The sequence below is a fragment of the Rhipicephalus microplus genome, chromosome 2 (genome assembly GCF_043290135.1).
Source record: "Rhipicephalus microplus isolate Deutch F79 chromosome 2, USDA_Rmic, whole genome shotgun sequence".
Taxonomy (NCBI): Eukaryota; Metazoa; Arthropoda; class Arachnida; order Ixodida; family Ixodidae; genus Rhipicephalus; species Rhipicephalus microplus.
Window position 1 is genome coordinate 297,393,958 of NC_134701.1, and position 21,240 is coordinate 297,415,197.

Here is a 21,240-nt window from a genome sequence, read left to right on the forward strand (position 1 = left end):
CTTTATATTCTCCCTCTCCCCTTTCTCATGGCGCTGAGGCGCGCTTCCTAATCTTACATACCCCCTTCCCCTTGAGTAACCGGTTCCTAGAGGGCAGCGCAAAAGAGCGCCCCTTCCTCTTCACAGTCACTTTCTCTGCAAGTGTTGTCGCTCGCCGACGTGAGCCACGTTGCTTTTGCGTGCGTGTTTCTTCTCTTTTTCGACCGCTTCCGCCTTTTCTTTTATCGTGCTGCACTCGTGATTCCAGCAACATGAATGCGCCAGGCGGGAAGCGAAAGCGCATAACGCTAGATCAGAAGGCGGCTATGATAAGAGCCGTGGAATCGGGGACCAAGAAAGGCAACGTGGCAAGAGACTTTGGCGTATCGACGAGCACACTGTCAACTATCTTGAGCAAGCAGGAGTCCATCATCGACGCCGTTGCACGTGGCGTGAAAGGAAACGCTAAGAGGATGAGGGCACCTGCCTTTGAAGCGGTCGACAGGGCCGTTTTTAAATGGTTCTTGGACACGCGGGCCGTGAATCTGCCGGTGAGCGGCGCCTTGCTGCAAGGAAAAGCGAGGGACTTCGCCTGCATCATGGGCTATGACAACTTCTTAGCAAGTTCGGGTTGGCTCCAACGCTTCAAGGAACGCCACGACATTGTCGGGAGAGCGGTCTGCGGCAAATCCCAATCTGTCGACGAAGCAGAGGCTACCAAGTGGGCGAAAGAAAACACCGTGCGGCTGCTAGAAAAATAAAGCGCGGAGGATATTTTTAACGCGGACGAAACCGCTTTCTTTTTCAAGATGTTGCCGCACAAGACGTTAGCCCTCAAAGGCGAGCCCTGCCTTGGCGGCAAACAAAGTAAACTGCGGATCTCTGCGCTACTTTGTGCAAACATGACCGGCTCTGAGAAGCTGCCAATTTTCGTAATTGGCAAAAGTGCATCCCCTCGCTGCTTTAAGGGGAAGAGGCAGCTCCCAGTCAAGTACGTAGCCAATGGCAAAGCCTGGATGACCAGGGAGATTTTTTCAAAATGGCTTTGCGAATGGGACGAGAAGCTGGCAAAGGTGAACCGCAAGGTGTGCCTTGTTTTAGATAAATGCACCGCCCACCATACCGCTGCCGTGCTTCAAAACATCGAGCTGCTGTTCCTTCCTGCCAACTGCACAGCAAAAATACAGCCGCTTGACCAAGGTGTGATTATGTCGCTGAAGGCAGGTTACCGCGAGCGTGTGATAGACAAGCTCCTGCTCAACATGAGGATGAAGCGAGACACCGATGTTGACTTGTACGCTGCGCTCGAAATGCTTCATGCGGCGTGGATGAGTGTGACGGCGACCACGATCGCAAACTGCTTTCGACACGCCTTATTTGCCGCCGCACCAGACGCCAGCGATAAGCCATCAGACGAGCCCACTGTGCCGGACGGTTTGGCCACATCAAACGAAGTCGCTGCATCATGGACGGCACTTCGTGACGTCGGTGTCGTGCCTGACAGCGAGTCGTTTTGCGACTATGTGTGTGCAGACTCTGAAGTGGTGGCAACGGAGCAGCTCCTGGATGACGATATTGTGCGCGCTGTCAGTGATCGTAATGAAACCAGTGACGATGACTCTGTCGACGAACAGGAGACAAACGTGCCGACGGCGTCGGAGGCATTAGACGCGGTGGACGTACTGGGCCGCTACTTCGGCGCTCACGAGGGCGCGCGAAGATGGCTTGAACATTGCGGCCGCAGCTGAGAGAGCCATCGTTCGCATCAGGAAGATGCATCAACGTCCAATTACGGACTTCTTTGCAGCTAAGTCTGCCTGAAATGCAAGCTGTGTATTTTGAAGTGCATTAAAACAGGTGCATGACTTTTTTCCTTTTCATTTGGGAATGCGGTTATTTTGTTGCATACCACCGTGCGGCGGGATGCTATTTCGCCCGCTATTTTTTTGGGGTAAGTACAGTGCATAATATTTGCGGTAAATGCCCGCTACGGCTATAACGAAATATTGGTTATAACGAGCGAATAGCGGCGGCCCTCCAATTTCGTTATAACGAGGTTTAACTGTAGTGCCCTCTCCCTTGTATGTCACCCCGCTCCCTTTTTGGTTTTTCATTTCAATAAATTTAATTGTTAGTTGTGATTTGTCTGTGTTAGTTCAGTTCTTTTCGGCATTAACTTTACAGCACAGCCTTTGCCATGTTGGAACGAGCTCAGCCAGGGCCACATTAGCGAAGCTGTAGCTGCATCGGCACCTGTGCGCGCAGCATGCCGCGGTCTTTTTTTAGATGCGAAGCAGCTTAGGGTCAAGCTCCATCCGATGTGCAGTGTAACCACCCTTAATACGAGGGCGCGTCCGCTTCTCTTCTACGCTCCTCCCGCCTCGCTATGCCAACATGGTCTGCTAACCTATGCTTGCTCACCCCTCTCTCTCCTCTAGGCATTCCTCCCCGCGGCGTTTACACCCCGATTGCGCATGCGCGACTGCTCACCCGTGTGGCCACGCCGGTATATATAACCACCGGATGTGGACCTCTAAGGTATTGCCAGTGGGATATTTCTCCTGCGCCTTATTGAACAAGAAAAAATTGCAGCGTGCATGTTAACTAAAAGAGGACTGCAGGTCTTAGAGTCTAATTGGAGTCTTCTGTCTCTCATTGACCATTGGCAGCAATTGGCATGTAGGACACACCAGTCAATTACTGCTTGCTTTGCGCCTCCCCAGGTTTCTGCCAGTGGAAGTGTTAGTGCCCGCTGCTTTGCATCTACACATGGTTCCCTTCAGCAGGAGATAGTGCAATTTTTCTTCTCCTCCCTCCACCCATCGTCCGTTCACTCCCCTTCTATAACAAGCTTGTCGCTCTCTCCCCAGTGGCACACTCAGCACGCGTCCTTTCAGATGCACTATTCACAACTGAGTTTGTCACAGATTTCATCTTTGGGGACTGCACAATAAGCGGTATGCATATACATGGGGTTCTATGGGAGAGTAAACAGAAGTAAAAAAAAAACTGCATTGTTACCAGTCCTGCACGTAAGAGGTTACCCTGTAAGTGGTCAACACTGTACTTTAATAAGCACAGACCTTTTTTTGGACGAGCTTTTTTCAATAAAAGTCATCTTTTTGAAGCACAAAAGTGGGAAGTAAACATATCCTTGAGCGCAGCATCGCTTTCGTTGCCAGAAAACACTCGCAGCTTGGAGGGTGACATCAAAGGTGAATGGAGGACCAGTTGTCATCCTGCCCCTCTTGCCCTCCCCATGTGCGTACGTCTGTGATGGTAGGACATGTCTGGCATGTCATCCCAATGAGGCATACCTCTGTCACACCAACGTTACTAGAATAAACTCAGTTTTAAAGCTCCACCGGAGAGGTGGCTGTGTGGTGGTCACGACAACTAGTGGTGCTGCAGCACGATTTTGCTCCCGATGCCAGGTATGCGCGTGTTTTGATTAGCAGCGGCGACGTGCAAGCGGCCACTGAGAATGGTACGCTGTATTTCCACGTCACTTTTCGGACTATTTTTGGCACTGCGTAGTTTCTAGTACAAAAAGGCATTTGTCATGTATGAGGCATAGCGAGAAGGAGCAGATTTATCTAATGTGAGGTACGCCGACTAGCTTCGTGCCAGGCTCCAACAGCAGCGACCGCTATGACGACTCCGCTTTACGCAACTTGTTCGTTCATTTGTTTATTCATTAATTTATTATTATTATTATTATTACATGTGGCAGCAATTGGCGGATATGGCAGAGATGATGCTGTTGAGTATTATGTATATTGTGTGACAATCACATAACAGTTACAAAAACAACAATTACAAAACTTGTAGGACACTTGAGCTTCACCTTCAAGAGTAGACTGCGATAGCGTAACCGGCCCTGTGCCTATCACCTTCTCAATTACTAGCTTAGCTTCGTTCTTGGTGTATGCATCAACCGTGCCGGAAGGGAATGAACAACTGTGCGTGAAACACTGGCTGTTTCAAACAATGTAGGTTTGCTGCAACTACAGTTGCGAAGTGCCCACTGCGCCATAACTTTTCTTTTGCAAATCAGCAAAGGGGCCTTTACGCGTGCTTTTTACCGTGTTTTTCAATAAAGCGCGCAATTTTTCAAGTGCCAGAACAGCTACCGCACTAGTGTCGTCACCATCGCAGCTGTCCATGGCACACTTTTGTCGCCATCACCACTGCATGCCGCGCCACAGTGCATAAAGCGGCAAGATCGTTCATTGGGCGCTGGCGTGTCGAACTATTCAGCCCTTTGTCCCAGTCTCTCTCTTTTTCCTTGTGTTTCGTTGACTGTGTGTCAGCTGCGCGTCGCAGGTATTTTCCGTATTTTCCAGCGCTCGGCTGGTCGCGTCGTTGAATAATGGCAACACGGATCTGGCGACGAAAGTTGAAGCCTTAAAAGAAGTGGAGCAGGGAGGCACTGCGAAGGAAGACATTGCACGGAAGTACAGCATTCAGCCTAACACCCTTTAGAATTTTATCAAAAATATGTGTTCGATAATGGATGCTTTTGTTAATGACAAGTTTAAGATGTCATGGAAGTGAATGCGCACCGGTGCCTACTCGGATTTGAGAAGGTGCTGCTGGTTCTTGATGCAGCCAAAAAAGCTGTAGGCGCATTTGCTCAGATTTGGGTACATGTTAAAGAACCCCAGGTGGTCAAAATTTCGGGAGCCCTCCACTACGGCGTCTCTCATAATCATATGGTGGTTTTGGGACGTTAAGCCCCACAAATCACTCAATCAATCAGCCAGTAAAAGCCTTATCGCTTGCATCAATGTTGGACATCAACAACTTCGCTTATTCGGATGGATGGCTGACGCATTTCAAACAGCGTCATGACCTAGTTTTCAAGTGCGTGTGTAAAGAGAAGGCATCGGTCAACCGTGAAACATTTGCGGCATGGAAAACAAGCTTCACGAGTACCTCAATGAGTATCAACTGGAAGACATCTCTAACGCAGACGAAACTACGCTTTATTATCGGCTGCTACCAGACAAGACTTTGACGTTTAAAGATAACTGTGCTGGCGGTAAACTAAGTAAGGAAAGGGTGTATATGATCGCTGCAAACATCATTGGCACTGAACGATGTCCACTTCTTGTGATCGGGAAGGCGTCAAGACCCTTCCTGTTGACTATGCTTCAAACAGAAAGGCGTGAATGACACTCGACATTTTCAGGGATTGGATAAGCAAACTGGAGCGGAAGTTCGCATCGTCAAGCCGCAAGGGGCTGTTCCTTATAGATTAATGCAGTGCCTACATAGACATAGCAGCCTTGAGTGCCATCCATCTTGCATACCTGCCCGCAAACACGTCTGTGTTGCAGCCCATAGACCAGGGCATAATTGAAAATGTGAAGGTCCTGTACAGAAATCATCTCGTCGAGCACATGATTTTGTGCAAGGATAAGTCCTCGCAATACGAGGCGAGTTTAATTAACACCATCCACATGCCAGCGCAAGCATGGGGCCATGTGAAAAATGAGACTATTGCCAACTGCTTCAGGGCTTGTGGTTTTGTGGCAAATTCTTCGGGAAAGGCTTCTCCTTGTCCGTTGGCTAAAATGCGAAGTGAGCTCGAAGACGTCAGTTTTGACGCTCCTCTCGGTGACAGCAGGTTTGACGCCGTTCTCGATGACTCCTGCTTTGAAGGTGACGTCACCGTGGACAGCAGTGGTTTCGTGCGGCGCATTGTTCAGCCTCATGAAAGTGTTCATCAAATCGACGACGAATGCGACAATGAAAGCGAGCCACAACCGAAGACTGCCGATACAGCTACGGGCCTTACTCTCACGCACAGGTGTTTTGCTTGGGAAAACAACGCTGAAGAAGCACTAAGGCATGTGTACTCCTTGCAAAACTTGCTTTCCACTGCTAGATTAGCCAAATAGAAGCAGACGAAAATGACAGGCTACTTTTCCTAAAGAACTTAATAAAGATGCCATTTAATAAATAATAATGAATTTAATAAAGATGCCATTTTTTTGTGATTTATGCTTGATTGGAAGTTCGTTTAATTGGAAGGTTTTCGCGGTTCCCCTCAACTCTGTATTGATCGGAGCCGACTGTACATGAACAAAACAAGTGTAAATATGCCTCGATTTTTTGGCGGCACACATTATTAATTAGAACTTCTGCTACATGAAATTCATAGAATTTTTTTCTCTGCACCGAACCAGTTTCAACCATTGGCGTCCCTCTGTGGTATAACACGTGATTGCCACGCAGAGAGCTTGGGTTCAATTCTTACTTGTATTCGAGTTCTATTTTGTTATTTATTTTATTGGCAAGTTTCTTCTTTTTTTGTCATGAACAAGATGATGTTTTTCGCTCACAACCAAGAATGCTGACAGTGACGCAGACAACAAAATTTCTTTGAAAAGAGCTCGTAATATATAGTGCATAAATATTTAATGCAAATATAGGTGAAGAGACACTCTTTTATCCTTCAACGTAATTTGAGGGCACGATCAAAGCACACACTGAAAGGTAGTTCTAACCTCCAACAAAAATAACCCAGCAGAGTGACCAGGCAATCAAAAGAAGTTTAGACCGTGTTATTACAGTAGAACTTCTAAATCAGGCGTATTGAAATAATCGTTTGCATGGCATTATTTTTTCTTGATTAGGGCATTAAAGAATTGATGTTGACCGTGATAGACCTCCACAGAAATCCGGCACAATTCAAAAGGTGGTACCAAGCTGGAGGAGCTGCCAGAAATAGAACAGCAAGACAAAAGGCACGCAAAGAGCAACGCTGTCGATACTTCGAATTGCATCACAGTGTCATTACATTATTTGTCAAATGTATCGCTGCCTTACCCTTAAAACAATAGATATTTTTTCATTTAATATACATTTCCCTTATTAACCAGCACAAGCGTATGTAAGTGGTCGTGTTTTGTCGGTGACCTGCTTTTGTTACATTTCCTTCATATTGCAGCAATAGATATTTCTCTCAGTCGCAGTGTTCTCATTTCTGAACCTTGGAGCTGGTAACGGGGTGTGGCACATGTCGGTGTCACATCTTCTCGGGGTAACCAAGTGCACCAGGATGGAGCACACTATGAGTTTACTGCATCTGGGGGTACCTTCATAAAAAAGAAATGAATAAGTGACAACGTGCAAAGAGGGCCTCTAGCATCTCTCACAAGTACCCCTGGAGCAGGCACGCCCAAACCACACGAAAGTGCACTCATTCAGATGTGTTTTCAAGAAGGCTGCTTAGGTCATCTTTTACACGGCCGTCTATCTACATTCAAAGTAATTGAGAAAACTATCGAGAGGCTTTTTATGAAAACCCCCTGGTTGATGCCTCTTTTGGATTGTGTTTGAAAAGTTGGAGTGGCTGCTACTGCATCTTTTGAGTTATACCGCTCATCATGAGAACGTAGTAGTTATGGTAGTGATGTTTTACATTGGGATGGAAATATCAGTTTTTTTTTCTTTTGCAAGAAAACCAATCGGGAGCTTTCTGAAAAACTGGGAAATGCGAGGAAGGATGTAAAGTTGCTGTAACATTTTGCACTCTGTTCTCTATTCGTAGCTGTCGTGAAGACTTGTTCGATAAATAGTGTGAAGCATGGGTACTTTTTCTTCAAAGAAGTCTTTTTTGAAACTGGTAGAAAACATGAGTACTGTTCTTATAGACCATTTTTGTATTCAAGCAACTTGTTTGAGGCCTTAGAGACGATTTGGGCAATTTTTCGTCTAGGGAAGATGACAGTGGTTAAAGCGGTATGGGTCGTCATAAAATTGTTATGCTGAAAATGCTCATTCACGTATAATTTCACGTAGTTGGAGGTTAAACCGAATGCAGACAGCACAAGTATAGGCGGGACATCGATTCTTAGCCAACTTGCAATGAGCAATACATCCGGGCCAATCTATGCAACAGACGCCGGGCCAATCTATGCAAGAGACGCTGTGCGTATCCACATAAGCATTTCACAAATGCGACGTGAGAATGTCGACTGGAAGCATGATGAATGGCTAAGTTCGATAATAGTACAACAGGAAAGCCGGCGCTAAAAACAGTGCGGTGAACCACCGCGGTAGGCTGCCGTATTAGACGATGCGCCGAGAGTAGCGTTAAATCAGACTGCAGCGCTGCTAGTTCTCGCGACCGTCATTCGACCCATCCTCCTCTGCTGATGGAGATACGAAGCTTCGAAACTAAGTTTATTCTAATATTCTTGGGTCACACTGGCAAATTTAGTGTCATTTTGAGCAAGTGCACTTATGCCCCTGGAATGGCGCTTCAGGGGTGCGCTGCTGCGCAAGTTAGGGAAGTGTAAAAGATAGTAATGGTGGGGGGTGCTTAAGTGGCACCACCTATGTTTGTTATTTCAGGCATTGTATCTTAAGTAACAATGATTTATCGCTTTAAGCCACCCATAGAGTAGACTTAAGGGGGGATGCTACACCTTCCAAAAACTCTTTTATTTTTGCGAGTACCTCAGTCAAATTTGGAGAGCCTATGTAGATTTTACTGCTGATTTCAAAAATCTAATTCTTTTTTTGCTGTGACAATTAGTTTTAAAGATATAATGAACTGCAACTTTTTCAATTAAGGCCTAATTAGCTAATTAACTGTAACTTGGATATTTATGTGCAACCTATAGAACCAATTCGGTATGTTCACAGTGTGCAATAAAGTATAAATCATTGTTCTGGGCTATTTCGAAGCAAAGTTGTAAGATGTTGAATATGACATGAAAAATTTCCCCATCTACACTTGAAACAAAAGATCCATTTAGAGAATTTTCTCCAAAAATTATTACAATAAAACTTACTTTACGACACATCCCCTGCATTTATCTTCGAAACAAAAAAGAAATCGTAATGATAACCCAGATAGAACAAGAGATATTGCTCCGGCATAATGGGAAGCACATGAAAATTGTCGTTTTGAGAAATCGAGAAAAAACGTGGGCACACATTTTTATTGCAGAAGATGCAACAAGACAACCTCAAAACGCACCAGAAGCATAGTCTGAATGCATTCTGTGCTCATGCCTCCTCTTCACTAGCTTCCGGAGTTCCAATGAGGCTGTTCTTTTCTTGTTGGAGACAATGCTGCGACGGTGGTCTTTTTCTCTCGCTCTCCTGGCACCAGTACTTGTCGCATTCATGTCCATTTCACCTAAGATTGCCGTTGCAGAATTCAAATTGCCCGTGTTGAAGCGCAGCACTGCTTCTGCAACAGCTGCTTCAACAGCGAACAGGGACGCATGGTGCTCCTTGGGGGCCAAACTCCAGATTACCGAATGTAGGCTCTCGTTGGAGTTCTGCGTTTTGCCGCGTTCGCACCTCTGAAGCAGGGCTCTTTCCGAAAGCCGGGTATAAACCGGTAGTAATGCCTCTGCCACGTCTTTCGGTAGATTGTAGGCATGCCTGGGGTCGGGCTCACCCTTTGCTTTTGCGGCATTGTGCCGACACCATGAAGTTTCACCAGCTGGGCACAGACTGTGGTCCGAGCATTCATCAGTGGAGGTGACGTGGCGGTATGTGGCCATCACAGCCTTTTGCATCTCGCCCACGTCATCTTCATGCGATTTCAGAGCCCGGCCATAATATTAGCCTGGTGATCAGCCTGGTGATCAGCTCACCTGTGAGCCTGCCTTTCCCACCAAGGCCTCTTTTCCCATCGCACTTTTGTTTCTGCACCAGGTTTCTCAATGCGGTGCCCATCCGTTTCTGTACATGATTAATACAGTCTTCCTTATGCACGTCAATGTAACCATACACCTTGGCGTCTTGTATGGCGCAAAATGTCCTAGAGTCTCCATCAGACAGCATAGTTGTGTAGCGCAGGCCATGGCGTTCAAGCGACCTCTGAAATAGAATTAGAGCCGCCTCCACTTCCATTTGCCCCGCTTTGCTGTTCGTATTTTTTTGGCATTTGTGGTTAGCCTTCCATTCTTGATAGCCCTCACTACTAGGCTTTGGGCCCACCTCGCAGCCTAGGCAAAAGTTGAAAAGAACGACGTGGTCCAACACGTAACCACTAAATAATTCGATAACTGTGCCCACGCCGATGTGGGAAGAATGGCCTCGCGTCTTCCACGTGCCGTTGTAGCTAACGGCAATATTGCCCCGGTGGCCGAAGCACAAGTCATCATAAATTGTTCTAACCTTTTCCGCACATTCGCTCATAGCGGACTCAGCCGCTCGTGTTGCAGCGGGTGCCAGCGTGTTCTTCAAATGCCGCTGAAACGTCTTGTGGTGCATACCGCGGTGTGAGATGCCCATTGTTGCGAAAATATCGTTCATTTTCGTTTGGCCGTTGCCAGTAGCCACCATCGCCCTCGAAGCGAGAAGATTTACTTCAAACGGACTGCACGTTTTCGTGCCGTTCGCGCGGGGCGAAGTCCATTCATTCGCGATCTCGCCGCACCTTTCACACTGCACTAGCACTTTCACGGCAAGTCCGTAGTCCCGATCCCCTCTGACGATCGTAGCCGGTCCGTGGCAGGCTTTGCAACACAAGGCACCCATTATCGCGTTTAGGATATCTAGATGCATAAGCAGATAAGGAGCAGCGTGGTCCGAGTCCTGTGCGGTTACCTCGCTACAACTCGCGGTGAAAAAGTCATTCCGTGCAGTTTCTGGCGCCGATGAAAGCCGGTCGAGCGTCGCTTTCTCCCGGGCATGATTTTCTTCAACTTCGGCGTTTGTCACCACCTTGGCGTCGATTCGTAGTCGTCCGGAGTTCGCTTCACCGTCATCGTCGTCGGAGGCAACGCGCTCGGTCGCACCATCGCTGAACGGCCGCGGAGCGTCGACACATCGTTCGTCGGAGTCAACCAAGGGCTCTGATGACTTCGTAGACTTTCTCCCACGACCTTTGCGTTTCCTGCGACCAAATGCGTGCACGGTCCGATACTTTTTTGCGTTTCCAGGCATGGCGATACGATCAGAAGCTTCAGAGTGCTCTGCCGATTTCGAGGCGTCACAGCGGTAACCCTTTCAAAATGGCGTCGGGTCGCGTATGCAGGCGCAAGCCGCGAGCTTCCAGCCAACTGGAAAGCGCCATTTCAGTCACGTGCGCCGTTTAGCCAATGGCAGTGAGCGCGGCTCTTCATCTTTGAGGCCCCGTTTTTCGAGCCGGGGAAACGCTCAATGTTGCTTACTGAATAAAAAAAACAGCTGAAAACGCGTTCTTTCAAACAAGACCAAAATGGCGCCGATCGAGCGCGTAGTTCCCGCGTATCGTAGAGCCGAAACCTGCGCTATTCGCCCTCAATTTAAAGGGCAGGACGCCCGTTTTCGGTTTTTTAAAGTTGAATAACGATAAAAGTTGATGGTATTCGGCTATGAAATTTTGTAAATAGGTGTGCAATGATGTCGGGAACGCGCAAAGAAGGTCCGCGAAAACTCGATTTTTTGGCTGATTTTCGGTCCCGAAGTGCCGCGTCCCCCCTTAAGGCAAAAGCATGGCAGATGTGGCCATTGCCAGCGTGTTTTGGGCACGCCCCTGGCAGTCATGGCTGTAAACCAAGAGAGAATGTATTATGTTTTATTATATAGCTCAATTCCTAATAATGTAAACAATGGTAAAAAAATACTGCGAACACTATGTTATGCCTTAGCACATTTATTTTTAAGCCCCTGCTGCCAAAGCCATGCAAAGTTAAGTGAGTTTGATGAACACACTCATCAACAAGTGTGCTTTGCCGTGAGTGTCACGAGGTGTCTTCCCATGTGACAAAACGTGCAAATTTAAGGGCTCATGTTTTTTTGTTACACGATGTTATTGAGAAATTACTGACAATAATGCCAGGAAAAGTATGGGGGATTTTATTGGAAGCAATTGTGATGTAAATTAGAAATAAGAAAAGTGGGCGAAAAGGATCCAAGCCTCCGACCTTCAAATAACGCATCTGATGCTCTACCACTGAGCTACGGTGATGGTCATCCCCTTTATATACTCCATAAAAGTGGGCAGGCGGATGACTGCCACTGTAGCTCTATGGTAGAAGCGCGGCAGTTTTGGCTAGTAGTGCTCGTCTTCTTCTTTTCCCTTTGTCGTCATTCTAAGCTCGCGTCATAACAATTGTCTGTGGTAGAGCATCAAACGCGTTATTAGAAGGTTCGGATTCTGCCGATGGCAAGTTGTCTCTTCGTCCACTTTTCTTTCTTCATGTTTACATTGCAATTACTTCATTATAACATCCCCTTTAGTTTCCCTGGCATTATTGTCTGTTTTCATCAATTCTATGTGACAGCATGCGAATGACAAACTAGCAGCAATGTGCCCTCCCTCAAAGTGCGTGCCATGCAGTGAAGGGCACCAAAGTGCAGGAAGAGGCTGCCTGATTTCTGCAGGCTCCTAGCAGATTTGGTGAAAGCTTGATCGTAGTCGTTCACAGCTTTATATGACACTGTAGCCTTGACAAGCAAGAAGCATGCCTATGTGCATCTAACGAGGTCCCAAGGTATGCTGACACATTTACTGTCTGCTTTAGCCAATATTGTTGGCTGCCCTCTCGCATAGAACATACTATGCACAGTACAGAGCTATCAATTTAGACTTTGTATGGACCCTCGCGGTGATAGCAATAAATGCATCTGAAATAATTGCTACTACATTAAACATGATAAACTATATGTGTGCGCATTGCCTGCACAACAAGAGGTGGTGTGTCTGTGTCGGTTTATTTTTACCTTTCTGTGTGATATCTATTCAAAACGACTTGACACCTCCATTATCTTTGTTTCCTGCGGTCAAATTGAGCAATTGTAACAGCTTTAGGTGGCAGTTTATACTGCAACTTATCTTTTGTGGCTCATTGGAAATATAGTCAAGTCTTTAGCTGTTGGCAAATACTTACCAGTATTCAAACTTTCACCATCGTCTTACGTACTGTTCATACTGCAGGTGGAGAGACCGCGGCAGCGCACCGGAGCCTTGTGAGACATAACTGTGTGCCTTATAGGCTCAACCTGGCATTGCCAGGCTGCAAGCCTTCTTTTCCTGGGTGGTAGAGCCTTTTTGCACTTTGCCATTGTATAAAATGCCCTTTTTGAGAAGAATAAATGCCTTTTTTAGTATTTGCAAGCACATGGTTCAGCGTGCAATGCATGGACGACTTTTTTCTAGTGCATGCGTTTAGAGCAATGCCAAGAAATGGGAGAACAGATAAAGTGTTAACAATAAAAATGGAATTTCCTCAATCATTGGGAGGTGCCTTCATTTAGTAATGTTGCCCCAAAGGACATAGCAAGAGAGTGCCTCCTCTCATTTGGGCTGGTATGTGATGAAATAGATTTATCAGTCTTGTTGGTTCGATACGTGGTCAGAATTTGAGTGTCCAAACTAATTGGTCATAAGAACATTTACCCTGCATTGGCCTTGCATTGGTTTACATACGGAAAGGCGCAAGCGTAATCACTCATTCACTTACTCCTCCCAAGTGTCAGCCACACACCTTGCTGTTATGCTGAAACTGTGGGACCATTTCGGTATTGTATATTGCGGACCAGCCCTCCCTGGCCGTCACGTTGACTTTTCACGTGGCTTGGCTTGATTCACTTGACAATCACATTGGCTGCCATGACTGGTAAGGGCAACATACAAAAGAAAATTTTATGCCCTGACACCAGAAACATTACCTCTGTATTTTTCATCTAGACATGGCACCTACCACGTGTTTGGGTGCTAAAAATGTATTCGAGAAAATTGTTTTTTGTTGTCCAGAGTCATGTTGTTGGCGGAACCAAAGGCTTTCATGGGCTGTAACAGCGCTGGACTTCTTGCGGAGATATGCTCGCATTGGAAGAGCCACATCATGCTTGAAAGAGTACTCTTCTACATGTAGGGCATGAGATATTGCAACGCTGCGCTATGTTCTTTCAGATTTCGTAGATCTTGCTTTAGTCCCATGAGAAATAATAATAAATTGGCGCAGCTTGCGCTAAGGCTTGACTGGACGATAGGTTCTTTCTAGGCTTTATACCGGTGTCACACAGACATTTTTAATCCCGATCAGTGCCGATCCATACAGATTAGGTGCTGCGACACGGTCACTTTCAATCCTGATCAGGCCCGACCAACAACAAGGCTATCGTGATTTCGTATCTGTATTTACTGGCTGAGCTTGTTGAAAGCGATAGAAACAAGTAAATCAAGCACAGTTTTGTGTAAACACATTTAAGGGGAGATGCGAGTCGAAAAATCGCGTTTTTAGCGAAATTTCTCGTATTTCTGATTTTTATTGCATTGTAATCTTCAAACCTTCTTCTTTCATCTGTGAAAATTTCAAAACTAAATTCAAACCGCAAAACGCAAAAAAAATGTGTATGAAGGCATCGCGGTGGCTCAAAATTTCGTGAATTTGCGCCGATATTGGCCATCTTTGACTGCGCGCTGCTCCCCGTCGGAGTGCCGCCCGCCATCGCGATCGGCTGGAAAAGTTGCGTCTGGCCTTCTTCTTACAGCTCCAACGACCGCCAGTTTCGTACGTGGGCAAAAAAAAAATCAAAAACGAGGCCTTTTTATCACGTTGTTTGAGCGGTTTGAAACGCGCGGCACCCTAAGCCGCATCGTCATTGGCTACCGAGTGATTGTCAGCTGTGTTAGTGGCGGCCATCGGCATTTGGTCCGTCTGCTTTTCTGCACGTCTACGCATATTTCCGCGATGACAAGCCCGAAAAAGTGCAACGTGAGACCGCAGAAGTTTCGAACGAAGCACAAGTTCAAGGGAAGGCGGCGTAAAGCGCCCCGAACGACGGCGACGAACGAAAACGCGCCTACGTGTGCTAGGCCTGACGGCGGCATCGACGAGTGCGCGAGCGACAGTGGCTGCGATGAAGGGATTGGCGCTGCGCTTTTTTTCGTCAGTGCTTCGGAAAAGAAGCTCGGCTTCTTCGAAAAAGACGAAAGACAGCGCGATGAGGTTTGTGCAACGACAGTTTTGTGTGACACCCTCTTGCTGACGGCACTTGTGGCAGGTGCGGCATGCTCTGCTTGCGGTATTCAAAAAGTTGCCGTTCGGGAGCCGGCAGAAAAGCGCAAGGGACTTTCGTCGCTCCTCGAACTTCATTGCGAAAACAGCGAATGCTCAGCGACTGTTCTTTCGTGCTCCTATACGTCACTGCGTGTTACGGCGGACGGCAGCAGCCGAGTGAGCCAACGGTACGACAGTGGGAGCTCCCGAGATAGTTTCGCTGTAAATGTGAAGGCGGTGGTGGCTACACGCACTGTCGGCATTGGGCATGAGCAATTGTCGAGATTTTGCTCCATTATTGGACTCCCAAAGCCAATGCACCACCGAGAGTTTTTTTCGATAGCAAAGAAGGTGCACACCGCTGCCATGGCAGCTGTGAGTGAAAACTTGCGCCGATCCAGAGAGTTGACGAAAGAAGTAGCAGGTGAAACTGATGTGGCTGTTATGTTCGACGGCACTTGGCAGAAGAGGGGCCACAAAAGCCACAACGGGATTGGCGCAGTTATCTCCTTAGATACTGGCCTCTGCTTAGACTTCGAGGTCATATCAAATTACTGCCTGACATGCAGTAGGCACAAGGATGTGTTGCAGACGAGGAAGTGTGGCAGGCAATCCATGGCCCAGTCTGTGAAAAAAATGCAGACTGTTCCTCCCATGCCATGGAAACGGAGGCTGCAATGCGCATTTGGCAGAGAACATTGACTTATGACACCCCACTGCATTTCATGACATTCTTGAGTGACCGTGTCAGCAAAGCATATAGTGCAGTTACCCGCATGGCGCGGGTTCGAATCCCGGCTGCGGCGGCTGCATTTCCGATGGAGGCGGAAATGTTGTAGGCCCGTGTGCTCAGATTTGGGTGCACGTTAAAGAACCCCAGGTAGTCGAAATTTCCGGAGCCCTCCACTACGGCGTCTCTCATAATCATATAGTGGTTTTGGGACGTTAAACCCCACATATCAATCAATATAGTGCAGTTGCAGAGTCAAAAGTCTATGGTGCTGTCAATATAGAAAAAGAAGACTGCACTAATCATGTGGCCAAGAGACATGGCACCGCGCTACGGAAGCTGCATGTGTCATTACCACGAGGGCAGAAAATGAAAGAGCCAGCCATTCAGAAGCTCCAAACATACTATCAGATTGCCATAACAAGCAACAGGGGGAGTGTACGGGATATGTACACTGCAGTATGGGCTTCGTACTTCCCCTCATGCTCTAATGACAATGCTGGCAGCCACAAGTTTTGCCCTGCAGGAACAGAGTCGTGGTGCAAACATCAACGCGCTGAAGCACTTGGTGAACCTGCACCACGCCACACACCTCTCCTGACAAAAGCACAGGGATTGGCTGTTTCGCCCATTTATAAGCGGCTAACGGATGAGAAGCTTCTTGCTCGATGCATCAAAGGAAAAACCCAGAACGCATCGAAATCCCTGAACAGCAAAATTTGGCTACTTTGCCCCAATACTAAGTTTGTCTCCCGAACGGTTGTCGAGACTGCCGCAGCTATGGCAATCCTGGGGTTCAACAAGGGTCATGCTACTTTCGAGCACATCCTGGAAGAGCTCAACATACTGCCATCTAGAGATCTAGTTACTTTCAGTGGTTCCCGCGATGCGAGGCGCATCAAGAGAATGTCCGAGCGTCTGACAGCAGAAGCAAGGGGCCCCCGTCGTCGTGGAGTGAAAAGGGCACGGCTAGAAGAGAGTGCTCGCAAGGACCGTGAGGGCAAACCTATGCTGCAGGACAGTTCTAGTAACTTGCAGTGCTTTTCAAAGTTCTGTTGAACATTATGGCCAAAGAGTATGCATTTCTAACAACTCTGTGATAAAAAAAAAGGTTTCAAACTTTCAAATGCGTTTTTTTCCTTTTTCAGTTTTGTGTGATCTGTGCTTCTTACACACGCTAGTCCGTATACTTAGAATTGTCATACCTCTATGAAATTTTGCACATAGCATGATGAAGGCCCATAGAGTGCAAGTATCTATTCAGATTGTCAGTGCTGTTTGATTATGTTTATCAAAAATTACATAACATTGAAAGCCCTTGGCAACTAGAGCCATAGTAAATTTTTCTATTTATTATTGTATTTCACCTTTTTACACACAAAATTTACATAGTTTTTTGCACTCTACAGTTCCAAAGGATCATAGTCAGCTATATCTGCATGCTTTACCTCAAATTTTTATAGGTCAGAATTGTTGCATAACAATGGCCATAATTTTGCAGTATCTGACCTACAGAAAGAAAACCAAGCAATCTACATGAAAAATAAATGACATATTTGAAAAGAGGAGAAAAAACTCTATTAGCATGCCAATTTGTGTCAAATTCAGTCTCTTATTAAAGAAAATCGTTTTTCGAGTAGCATTTCCCTTTAAAGAGCTAGACATTTATTTTTATCAGAAATTTCAAGCTGTTTCATTTGGAAAAATATCTGTGATATTGCATATTTGAGATTTGTGTTGACCGCATGTAGTTATGGGAGAAGCAAGTGATAAGCAGATGACAAGTTCAACTCTCACATCGTCGGGAGCAGTTTCGCTGCGACTGGATGGCTACAAGCAGGTGCCATCAAAAATGAAACTAGAGATGAATATTCTCGCACAGCAATACAGGTAAGTGCAAAGAAAACTCTACCGAATGATGGATTTATGAAATTACTGATGTACTAGTGGCGCGAATGTTTTTGACATTTGGGCGGTTCTTGCACGAATAGTGTATTGCTGATAATTCGCTCTATTGAAATATCGTACGCCGAGTTTTGTCAATGACGTGTTGATATAGGGACTGATGATGGTTATAGTAAGGCTATCCCTTTGTAGTGGGCGGCACCCTGTGGCACCCTAGCCAATGATAAATAGATAGTTCAATGAAAAAAAAGCACAGGCAGACTGGGCTGGCTGGTGGGTGAAGAACACCCTCCCGAAGTCTCTAGAGGGTTATTCGCCTCCATTGTTCTAGGAGAGTCTTGCTGCGCTTCAGTGTCATAAGTCCGCCACACCATTTGCGCCAACAAACTCCAGCATGGCAGCGAGACCTGTGTTCACATTAGAAGGACTCAGTTGCCTGCACTCCCTCACAATGTGTGCAATGGTCTTATCAAACCTATCACACTTGCGACACACTACACTCATGAGTTCGCCGTCTTATGCATGTTTACGGACGACAGTACGCGAAACCCCCTGCTCTCATCTCAAACGAAAGCATACTTTCCAAGCCATTATCATAAAGTGTGACTGGAGCGATGGTGTACTTGTGCAGACGGTAAAGTAATAGAGTAGACTTGTTTGCTAGCCCGCAGGTCGCTGGATCAAATCCCGGCTGTGGCAGCTGCATTTCCGATGGAGGCGGAAGTGTTTTAGGCTCGTGTGCTCAGATTTGGGCGCACGTTAAAGAACCCCAGGTGGTCGAAATTTCCAGAGCCCTCCACTACGGTGTGTCTCATAATCATATGGTGGTTTCGTGATGTTAAAGTCCACATATCAATCATTGGGTTCGCTGACGTGGTGCATCCCCTAACCTGTCTCCTTCACGTTCAACTGGACTTGAGCTTGCGATGATGCGTTCTGCCAGCTAAAGTTTCTACCAACTTCGGTGCCCATACTGTGTCGCTTCGATGCGTCGCTGCCGACGGAAGTACTCACTGATGCTAGTGGCATCAGGGCCGTACTAGTGCAGTGTCCTTAAGGAGCTGAACACTAGTGCCTAGAGCCAGTCGCTCTTTATCCCTTTAAGCCAGTCGCTCTTTATTCCCTTTAGCAGCAGTGTGTACAATTGTACACATCATATTTAGTGGCACGTGCTCAGTGTGTTTATTCAAATGCCTTGAAACGTGGTTTGCACATTCGTACAGGTTTCTTGAGTAGACAAATACCGGTCATTTAGCTTCTTGATGCTGCGTAATGCTGCGGAGAGTCATTTTGATGGCAACACTACCATGTTTGACGACCAGTTGACGTGCGTGTTCCAAGATCCACGTCGAGTTTTTTTTATCTTTGCTTGAAATAAATGCAACCAAAAACAAACTGTGCTTGCATTTGGACCTAATATTTCATTCTTCTTATGCAATGATCGATGCTCACTGATTAAATAATAAGATAATTACATGCTGATTTACATTAATTAGTGAAGCTTGCTCAAAACAAAACATTCTTTCATTTTCTTTTTTTGGAAAGTAATATTGAATGCCTTGGAGTCGTGCCATGCAAGTTTGATGCGTTTGCAGACAGTGGATCATAATTTGTGCCCGAAGGGATTATACACGGCTGAGCATAACTATACCGTGACTGCACAAGAATGCTTAGCAGCCGTTTCTGCAGTACAGAATTTTCGACCTTATATCTATGGACGCCCATTCACTATCGTTACCGACCATCACGCTTTATGCTGACTGGTGTTAAGAATGAAGTGTCGAGACGTACCGCCACGCCCCTGACTGTGGTGACCTTGTGTAGCGCGGTCCTGCACGAGCCATCCGAGTCTCGGGAGAAGACGAGTCAAGAAGCCAAAGTAGGTAAAAAGAACCGTTTACATACAGTGTTTACATCTTTATAGTAACGTGAACAACAGATGAAACACACCCTAGCATCTCTGCACTTGCGTCTGTACCCTCCATCTTCCCAAGATTCTTGCGAGGGAATACAATTGAATTTAAGTTAAGGTCCCTCCAATAGGATCGTCCTCCTCCTCTCCGCCCCCGTAGAGGCTCTCAAAACCAACGTTACTAGACTATGTTCAGTTTTCGAACTGCCGTGAGTGCATAGACTGGCCACTGATCGTTGCATCCAGTCGCGCTGCTGTTCCACCTTGCTCGGTCAGCGCGGCATGGTCGAAGAGGAAATGCAGTCTGACCGCGGCTGTGCAGGCGGTTGGACGCTGTGTGTTCGGGCGTATTTAAATTGCTCAGTTTTGTGACTTTTGTTTGGCCTAGCCGTGTAGTGATGACAGTGGTAAAGAGTAAACGATGCCTGCACGAGCGGCTATGCGACGGACATCGAGAAGTCAGGCCGGCATTTCTTCACCGCTCCAAGCGACGAGACACTTTGCTCCGCGTGGAACAGGGCCATTCCGCGCGCTGGCAAAGAACTTTCGGCGAAGTTCAAGGTTTGTAACCTTCATTTTCACGAGCAAAATATATGCAAGAACTACGTGCATGTCATTGATGGAACTGTTGTCAAAAAGCCACGTGGAATATGGAGTCTCAGTATTGATGCTGTTAAGAGCGCAAATGCGACTGGGAAGCGTGTATTCCTACCGCTATGTTCGCTTTAGGATCAGCTCCTCATGAGAGCACTGGTTTAGCTCTGCAGAGCTTGTGTATGGCAGGAGTTTGAGAACACCATTGCGAACGCTATTAGGGTCTTCGTCATGTCCTGGGAGGGACATGACGAGGACCCTAATGTAATTGCATATATACTCGACCTCCTTCAGAGGCTTGGAAAATCTTGTGGAAAGCCATATGAAGGCTGTAGAAGTGTTGTTTAAGGAGTACGAGAAATCGAAGAAACGCACCTTCGAAGTGGGTCGTCAGGTAATGCTGCTGCGGCCGTCCAAAAAGAACAAGCTTGATGTTCATTTAGGAAGGGCACACCAAAGTGTAATCAAAGATTTCTGATACATATTATGAAGTGAAATTAGGAATGCGACTGAACAAAGTTTACCACAGTAACTTGATGAAACCATACGTTCAACGTCAAGTCGTAAATCTGCTTTTGAGTGCTTCAGAGGAAGAGGGAGCAGAAATTTTGACTTCTGGTGATGTAATCGAAAGGGGATCAGATGTAATCTTGGAGCAGTTAAAGCTGAAGTCTAGGTAAGGTGAAGTTCAGAAGGAGGACTTGAGGAGGATTGTTTCAGAGTTTGAAGACGTGTTTTCGGACCTTTCCGGAAACATGACGGTGATTGAACATGATATTGAGCCAACTTGCTGGAGTTAGGAGTCATAGTAACGGGCGAGAGTGACTATACATCCCCTCTAATAATAGATCAAGTTCCGGGAAAATATTGGAGGCCATGCATCGATTATCGGCGTCTTAACGTCATAACTTGAGACCAAACTTACCCACTACCTAATCTAGAGGAGAGGGTAGAAACTGTTTCACAGTCTAGCAATATTTCCACGTTAGACCTTATGCGAGGGAATCGGCAAGTCCCCCTTACGCCGCATTCGTTTTTTCCATTTGGAATTGATCGTCCACATAATCTGAGCTTCGGATTGAAAAATGCGCCCTTTTGTTTTTCAGGCATAATGGACCGCGTTCTTAATGGCATCTCTTCGTTCACTCTGACGT

The 21,240-nt window shown here is 46.5% G+C and overlaps 1 protein-coding gene across 2 annotated transcripts in view; it reads left to right on the forward strand.

The window, feature by feature from the left end:
• larp (La related protein) overlaps positions 1–13,057 on the forward strand; it is a 154,991-nt gene extending 141,934 nt beyond the window's left edge. For both annotated transcript variants that reach the window (XM_037429802.2, XM_037429806.2), the window contains one exon: positions 12,878–13,057. In XM_037429802.2, the coding sequence (XP_037285699.2) occupies positions 12,878–12,913 (36 nt within the window). In that variant the 3' untranslated portion in view covers positions 12,914–13,057. The remainder of the gene's footprint in view (positions 1–12,877) is intronic.
• Positions 13,058–21,240: the final 8,183 nt, after the last annotated feature.